The following is an 8,694-nucleotide window of genomic DNA, read 5'->3' on the forward strand; positions in this document are numbered from 1 at the left end:
ATGATTTGTGGGAGCGGGTGGGTAGGAACACAGCAAAAGTGTGAAAAAAGCACTAAGCGACCCCAGTCTTGCAGTGTGTACTCTGCATGGGAGCGGGATGTGAATCGTTTTGCGACTGTGTGTTTATAAACATCTTGGGTGCTTTCAATATCATCTCGTGAAACACTTCCCTGGGATGCCGCGGTCTGCTCCCCGTGCGTGGGGAGCGATGTTCGGGTGACCGGTGTTTCGTGATAGCAGCTGGGGGGGGGGTACCCACACCAAACCTCTGCTTTTTCACCATCAGGTCAGCCTTAGCTTCTCGAACACCTGCGACAGTTCTGAGCGGGTTTTGTGCGAGCTGTAAAGCTGACTCGGGTTCTTTGTGGATGTTGTCAGAAGAAAGTATCTGTCTTCACGTCTAGGTGCGAACAGGCGGTTGGGAAAGCTGTAGCCATGGCTTTCTGTCTTCGCTGTTGCTCGTTCCAGAGTCTAGAACGCTTCAGCCTTAGGTGAACGAATGCATTAAGAAGCCATTGGTGTCACACATGTAGCGTGATTGTCAGAACCTGCTTAGCTCTTTAAGAAATGATTAGAGCTTCTGACCAAAAAGGCCTCAGTTTTGAGGTGAGCCATGTCACAAAATATATACTGAATTTGTTGGAGTACTTGATAGATGTTTGCCGATGAAATGTATTTCAGTTATAAAAAATATTTAGCGTGCTCTGTGGAAGAATCATCAAGGTCTCTGTGTAACCAGGGTTGCAACAGATAGTTAAAAAATACAGAACTCATAGTGCCACAGATGCTCTGCTTTATTTTCATGATAAATCCTGCCTTGGTACAGTATATGTAATTTTTTAAGACACTATTTTGTCTTTCATGTGACTGCTTTGTCTCTTGTTGCTGTATGTGTTACCTTTAAATAATTTGTCATTTCTAAGGAAAGACTTCCTTATAAGGATTTTTGACACATGTCAAAAGGGAAAAGCAGTTTGAGTGCAGGTAGTCTGATGAATGCGGTGTCTTAAAGCTTAAGAAATTGGGGAGTTAGCTACTTCTTGTAAGTAAGAATTTGTCTCTCAAAGCTTATACTCCAGATTTTTTCCACCATTATTACAACTTTTACAACAACGTAGCTAAAAGTTGGAAAAGACACAGGGAAGGGTGTAAAACGCACTGCGTGGTGCTTGTGGCTTTGAGCTCGAAGGACGAATGTTTGCACGTATTCCAAGGGCAGCTGAGTGCCAACCACTGCCACGTTTCCATCTGTTGGTAAACATCAGCTGCTGGTCAGTCTGAAGGGAGGAAGACTGAATTAGTTCCAGCTGGAGAACTCTTTCAGCCCATTGAAGACTTCCCAGTTGATTTAAGGTAGCAGGTCAGTAATTTAGGGGGAATAGTTTTGTTCTTGTTGGCTCTTCTGCTTCCTGCCAGGTGTGGAATCCAGGGGTTCAGGCATGATCCCGCAGTGCTGCTGAAGGTGGGAGTTTCCGTGTGCTTAACTGCTTTTGTTTTTAGCTGAGTGGTACAAGCAGAAAAAAAAAGTATTAATAAGCTTGTGATAACTGAAAATTTTAATGTAGAGGGGTATTTCTTTTTAAGACCTGAGAAGGGAGGAGGAGTCAAGAATCCATATTTCTTGACAGATCTGTTAAAGAACGTAGCTCTTCCTTCAGAGTTTTTTCTTAAACTGTGTTAACACAAGTATACAGTTAAACGTGAGTGTGACAGTTGTACCTTGGTGTGCTGCTGGCATGATTTCCTGGTGAAGTGGAAAGGGATGAGGGAATAAGGATGAAAACCTTCTGTGCATGGCTGCAGTAGCAAAGATAGAGAGCATGAGGAACAGAAAAATTCGACGTAAAGCAGCCTCTGTCGAGGATATTGGAACTGACACGACATATTTAATATTTTAGTACCTCTTTATGATTTATGTTGAGATGCCACATTGGATGTTAAAAAGGCATGAAGCAAACAGTGTATTTAGTCACTAGCAAAATCAGGGCAGGTGCAGTAGCTTGTGTCACAACTCTGGTATTTTTGCTTGCCATGATTATTTCTTGCGCTGCCGTTGTTTGATGGGCTGTAGTATTACAATGTCATTTCGGAAGACAGCTTTTCCAAGATGTCCGGTGATTATATTCCCCCACAAAAATTACTTTTTGACTGCATAAGGTCCACCATCTGGTCTATCCAGCAAATGTGCTTCTGGATAAAAGCATTTGAAATGTAATTTCCCCTACTGCTTGTTCTTTGAGGAGCAAAAGTCTGTCATTTCGTTCTCATCTGATTCATTCTATTTTCTCTTGCTCATAAAACACAAGACCACAGAATAGAAAGCGATAAATCCGATAGTGTGTTTTAATATTGGAGATAAGCTGCTCGGGTGCAATTTCTTTCTTAATACAGACTTTGGATCTGTGAGCATTATGATGCTAACTACCATTACGTGATTTGAAAAGAATAAAGGTCACAGCGTACGTGTGGTGTTCTTCGTACTCCTGTAACCTGCCACATTTCTTGTCATTTCTAAAGGAGGAAGCTCTAGTTGCAAATGATTTAGTGCCCTTTTTTTGTTAGATCTCTTAAAAAGGCATCAAGAATTATTGCAAGTACCAATACTGAATTGCAAGCTGTAACAGTACTGCGTGCCAAAATAAGTAATTTTGCATTATTTACAGATAATTAAATAGAAAAAGCTCTTGGACATACTTCCCTACTTTGTTCACCTAGATCTCGTATTTAGCAGGATAACTGCTTTTATGATTGCTGGAACTTACAGTCTTTGATTAATGATTGCTTGCCTTGGCTCGAGTTGATAACGGGTTCATTAGCGCTAAGGGTACAGGCTCCTGTCCAGATTTTCTGGGTTGTGAAGATTTTTCTGTGGAGTGGTTAGAAGAAAACCTTAGACTGAGATCAAAGAAACAGTAGAATCTTGAAGAAGAGTTAATTGGAATTGAAATGCTTTAGAGGAGAAAAAGCTTAAAAATACATTAAGTGTTTTGTGTGTATCTGTGTGTGTTATTTTAGAATAAAAAAATCCCCCCTAGATAAGTTCTTAGTGCTTAATCTTGGTGCCATGGTATTAGGAGTACAAAATCCAGTCTGAAAGACAAGCTACAGAAATATTTTTATCTTTCATAAACTGTAAGTGAAATGTGGTTCTTTTGCTGCATTAGGGATTTAAAATGTCATTATGTTCAGAGCTACATGCTTTTTCCCTTCTTTCTCTTTGGGTTTTTTTTTTCATTTTTAGGCAGGAAAAATGGAATAGACCACATGAAGAAGCATGTGAAGTTTATTTTTTATGCAAGATGTTATTTGGAGGACCAAGTACGCTTTTTCAGGCCACGGAAGATGAAAGACTAATCACATGATATTTATGTTTTGTCAGAGTGCTGCTCTGTGTTGAGTCAATGTTGGTTTGCATTAAGGACAAATATTAATTTCTTAATGCCAGCATGTCGACTGTGACAAGTCCTCCCACACCGGAGGAACCTAATCCTCCCCCCCTCGAAGAAAAGCCCAAAGGAAAATCACTGTTTCAGTTGAGTTCGCTCTTTGCTAACAGGAGTGAAAAATTTGTAATTGCTAGAAGCGACAGCGTACCGGAGGAGAACGTTCTGAAAATAACTATCACGGAGACTACGGTCATTGAGTCGGACTTGGGCATCTGGAATTCTCATGCTCTCATCTACCTCACTTTGTGGTTTTTCTTCAGCTTTTGCACTCTTTTTCTTAACAAATACATTCTTTCATTACTGGAAGGAGAGCCCAGCATGCTAGGTAACCCTGCCTTTCTTTTACACTTTAATTCCAGTAAAGTGTTTGACGATGCCAGATTCTCCTATGTAAGGTTGAGGCAGAAAATGGTTCCAATGAAGTGAAAAAAAACTAGTTTAGGAGATGTGGGGGTGGATCTTGGGGCTGGGAACTCGTGAGCTGTGATCTCTGCCTTTAAAGGGGCTTTTGGCACTGCCCTTCCTCCGCTGCTGAAAGATAGTGTCTGAGAATGAAATGTCGCAAAGAAAAAAAAGTAATTTTCTGGTTCCTGTGTTGAAGGGCAGTGTGGGTTTAAAATGAATAAATAAAAATCTCAAATCAGTTGTCGATAGTGTCCAGAGCTACCTTTGTTTTATTCTGCTGCCTTGCTGGTAGGTGTAGAAGTAAAGGGCTTTTGTGAGAATTTGTAAAAACTACGCAGTAGTTGCTGTGTTGTGTAACTGCTAGAAAGTTTGTCTAAGAAATTTTCTTATGTTGCTTGACTTGTCATGTTCCCGTCATCATCTGATCCAGTTTTTTTTTCCTTTCATCTTTCTTTAGGTGCTGTTCAAATGCTTTCAACCACCTTCATTGGCTGTATAAAAATGTTTGTTCCATGCTGCTTGTATCAACACAAAACACGCATCTCTTACCCACCCAATTTCATCATGATAATGCTGTTTGTTGGATTAATGAGGTAAATGGTTAACTATTTCCTAGAGTTCTATCTGGTGGCTTCATTACATTCTTCTGAGCAGAAGCTGAATTTTCATGGCGCTCTTCATTCTTGGTTGGAAAGTGTCTGAAGTGTTCACCTTTCCCTCCCAAAAAAATCACAGGAGAATTATATTTTTAGTTCCTATTGCTTGTCCTACTTGCTGCAGCTCAAGTTTATAAACCTAGAGAAATGCAAGTGTTTTTTCATGCTACATGTCTAAGAGCAGCTCTTAAAGCACTATTTTATTTTTTGCTTCATTTCGTGTGTTGTTCTGTTACAGGTTTGCAACAGTAGTCCTGGGTCTGGTCAGCTTGAAAAATGTGGCAGTTTCATTTGCAGAAACCGTTAAAAGCTCTGCACCTATTTTTACTGTTATCATGTCTCGGATGATATTAGGAGAATACACTGGTAAGTATTTCACTGCTGAAATATGATTTTTCATTTTCTTGCTGATTTTTTTTTAGTGTGTATGTGTAATATTGTCACTTGGTTGGCCATGGATGAGGAGATTCCACCAAAATATAGTAAGTGCAGCTGGAAAAATCATTCTGTTTGAATACAGTGAGTATATATAAGGTAAAAAAAGATTTCTTTTAATGCAGCTGCATAAGGGCATTGTTACTCTGAAGTTATTTTTTGTCAAGAAAATCTTATTACAGCTTTAAATAACTGAAGTTCAGCATGTTCCTTCCTATAAGGACAGCTTCCTGCTCAGAATTTCTCTTGACCCAGATCTCACTTCAGAACCTCCGTACCTTAAAATCCATTCAAATAAGTTGCTCTTTCTTTAAACTAAAGAAGTCAAGGTGGAATTTAAACTTTCAAGAACCACATTATATAGTGCCTGTAATTGGAAGGACGGTAACTAAGCTCAGCCTTAATGTTTTCCTTTGCAGGACTGCTGGTTAATCTCTCTCTGATCCCCGTGATGGGTGGGCTCGCTCTGTGCACGGCCACTGAAATCAGTTTCAACATCCTCGGCTTCTCGGCAGCTTTGTCTACTAACATCATGGACTGGTAAGGCGAAATAACGGGAGCTGCATGTGTGGAATAAAAGAACGTTGTTTATTAGATTGAAGAAAACGTTGCCTGTGGTTGGTATTTAAGATTTATTTTTTACAGAAGATAGTTTCTCTACTGTATCTGCTAGCATTGATCAGGTTAAAAAATAGTTCATCTCTGTTAGTCTAAAGGAGATAGAGCAAACTCCTTTCTGTAGCTCCATATGTGTAGAAAATATATCTGCCCATCCAAGGGAAACAATTGTCTTTCTCATGGATTTATTTGTCCTAACAAAAATACAGATAAATTGTGTTGTTCTGTTTTGTTTTTTTCCAGTTTGCAAAATGTCTTTTCCAAAAAACTACTCAGTGGAGATAAATACAGATTTTCGTAAGTATTCAAAATATTTCAGGTCTGATTATAGATGGAATTTGGGATGTGTGAGGAATCGATGTGTTTATGATTATATTGCGCCAACATTTTTTTCTTTTTTTTTTTTTTAATAATAGTTTTTTCTTCTTTGTAGAGCCCCAGAGCTTCAGTTCTACACAAGTGCTGCTGCAGTGGTTATGCTTATTCCAGCTTGGATATTTTTCATGGTAACTGGAATTCACTACCATGGATTTATGTTTGGGGCGGTTTTTGAGTTGTAAGCAAAATGTGCAACTGAGGTCATTCTTAAGTTGGTTTCTCATTCTTCTTGTTTTTAAATCGTATATTTGCAAGAGATTGGAGAGAGGTAAAAAAGAGAAAATTTTCAGAGAAGTAATTTAATACAGACGTGAGTTGACAAGTGACCCAGAATGCCTGAGTTTCTCTCAGGATTTTTGAGATCAAATTGTAATTTTGTCAAAGAGCATTTGAAGTTTTAGATTCAGATTTGAAAAACAAATCATAGGTGGAAAGTCACTTTTGGATTTGCTTATGAACTAAACTCTTCAAGTCCTCTTTTTCTGTTGTTTAGGATGTGCCTGTGATTGGGAAAAGTGGGAGGAGCTTCAGCTACAACCAAGATGTTGTCATACTTCTCTTAATAGACGGAGTCTTGTTCCATCTACAAAGTGTTACAGCCTATGCCCTGATGGGAAAAATTTCTCCTGTGACTTTCAGGTAAAACTATTTTCATATGAAAAACACTTTGTTTTGTTTTGTCCTTGCTCAGTATTTGTGCTTGAAAGCTGGGCAATAACGGTGTTGTTGAACCATGGTTGCGTGCGGGATATGAGAAATGATTTCCTGGGCCTTAATTTTTACGTTCCTTTCCAGCGTTGCCAGTACTGTGAAGCACGCGCTGTCCATCTGGCTGAGTATTATTGTGTTTGGTAACAAAATCACGAGCCTCTCTGCCGTGGGGACCGTTCTAGTGACAATTGGAGTTCTGCTGTACAACAAGGCAAAGCAGCATCAGCAAGAGACCATACAGAGCCTGGCAGCTGCCGCCCCGCCGTCCGCACAAGGCACAGCTGAAGATACCGAGCCACTCATTTCCAAGGATTTGGAACCGTACGATTAGTAGGGCCGTTTATTCTTCCCACCCAGCGTAACTCAGAGTTCTTCCTGAAAGCGGTTGTCTCTTCAGCTGTCGATGCTGGGTTGGTTCCTTTTTGCTGATGGCAGGTCACGCCTGGGACTGGAGGCAGAGAGACAACGACGGGAAGAATCCAGTAAGCCTTGATTTACTGGGAAACTGGTACACCAACACAGGACTTAGTGTTGGATACTGTGGTAAACGTGGGCTTTATTGTCCTGTCTTGACTGCAAGTAATGTAGAAGCCTGTATTAGAGAAGGAACTTCGGTGTCCTGTGGGAAAACAATTCCTTTCTCCCTCACCCATCAAAATAATGTGAACATGGGACCCATCACTGTATTCTGCCTGCTTGCAGTGGAATGCAATCGGTGCATAACTGAAATTCCTCGTTGTTTTATTCTGCGTTACCTGTATCCTCCATCCTTTGTTTGTGTTGTGGAGCTGGAAGGAGGAATCCCCCCCCAAATTTATTCTGGTATATGTTTAGTTGAAGCAAACTATGGAATCGAGTCTGTGCCCCATGAGCAACTCTTTCTGACTGCAAAGCTAGGAATGAAAAGTGATTTTTCTACTAAAATTAAACATGGGAATATTGCATCCAGGTTGTGTATTGATGATATTGAAATGCAAGTACACACACTTAATCGTGCAGTGTATAGATGGGGTGTTGAATTAAATGTTTGCAGTTGCTTAGAGGTAAAAAACACTGAAAAATTTTGGTGATAAAGGAAGCAGGATGTCTGTATTTCTATAAGAAATGGGTTTTATTTTTCAATTCTTGCCTTTTATTGTGTATTTCTGTTATGAGGAAATAAATTTTTGGTATTGTTTCTACGACTGCAACAAAATACTGCCTTTTAGAAACTCAGGGTTATAATTCTGACCTATATGCAAAGTATTTCTGGCATTTCTGATTATGTAAAGGACCTGGGAGGTATCTGTGACAGATGGAAGAGAGGTTACTAAAGGGAGGAATATTAACCATAAACTGAGGCTAATCTTTATTTTTACTGCTCCTAAGAAGTTTTCTTTTTTAAAGAAATTCTGAAAGATTGTAGCATGGCATTTAGTAGCATGAATAAAGCAATCTTTATGGTAAAAATAATTTCTAATAGGAGGTGTCCATAGGAGAGATGTCCTTAGAAGGACATCCTGCAAAATTTAAGCTCGTGCTGACGTTTCCACGCGTGAGGTGTTCCGTTGGCTTTAGTGAACTCTTCCTGCAGAGAGCAAAAACGTGCTCCAGGAGAGTCGCTCCGAAGAAGCCTCTCTCCTGTTGAAATAGTGTGTGCGTGTTTTGTCTTGCGCTTCATTCAGGTTACATTCCTACACGCCCTGAAGATTTGAGCCTAAGGGAAATGTCGGGTTTTTTCATCATTGTATATGTGATGTCCGTGTGGTTTTGTTTCTCTGGACTCCTATTGCTTTTATAAAAGCTGTGGACTATGGGGTGGAGCTCTGTGGTTTTCTGGTTTGGCGTTTTGGTGGTTTGGTTTGGGGTTTTTTTAGTTACATTTTCAAAAAACCTTACTGTATTTGGCAGGAAACAAAGCCCAGTTTGCGCTGTATTTCTACTCTTGTTGGAAGACAGAAATATCAAGTGGCTTTCTGGTTGCCTAGATCCTTTCTCATGTAAACCTTTTCATCAGCTGCTTGAGCTTCATTTTAAAAGCCAGCAAGCTTTTTCCTGTGGCGGGA

At 39.9% G+C, this 8,694-nt stretch overlaps 1 protein-coding gene across 1 annotated transcript; it reads left to right on the forward strand.

Moving 5' to 3' along the window:
• The first annotated feature begins 1,224 nt into the window (after nucleotides 1–1,224).
• Nucleotides 1,225–7,138, forward strand: SLC35E2B (solute carrier family 35, member E2B). The gene is made up of 9 exons (XM_009871017.1): nucleotides 1,225–1,360; nucleotides 3,242–3,771; nucleotides 4,309–4,444; nucleotides 4,746–4,873; nucleotides 5,362–5,482; nucleotides 5,804–5,857; nucleotides 5,994–6,066; nucleotides 6,432–6,577; nucleotides 6,734–7,138. The coding sequence occupies exons 2-9, from the start codon at nucleotides 3,447–3,449 to the stop codon at nucleotides 6,978–6,980; spliced, it is 1,230 nt and encodes a 409-aa protein (XP_009869319.1). The 5' UTR covers nucleotides 1,225–1,360; nucleotides 3,242–3,446; the 3' UTR covers nucleotides 6,981–7,138.
• The last annotated feature ends 1,556 nt before the right edge of the window (nucleotides 7,139–8,694 follow it).

The sequence above is a fragment of the Apaloderma vittatum genome, unplaced genomic scaffold (assembly GCF_000703405.1).
Source record: "Apaloderma vittatum isolate BGI_N311 unplaced genomic scaffold, ASM70340v1 scaffold25146, whole genome shotgun sequence".
NCBI lineage: Eukaryota > Metazoa > Chordata > Aves > Trogoniformes > Trogonidae > Apaloderma > Apaloderma vittatum.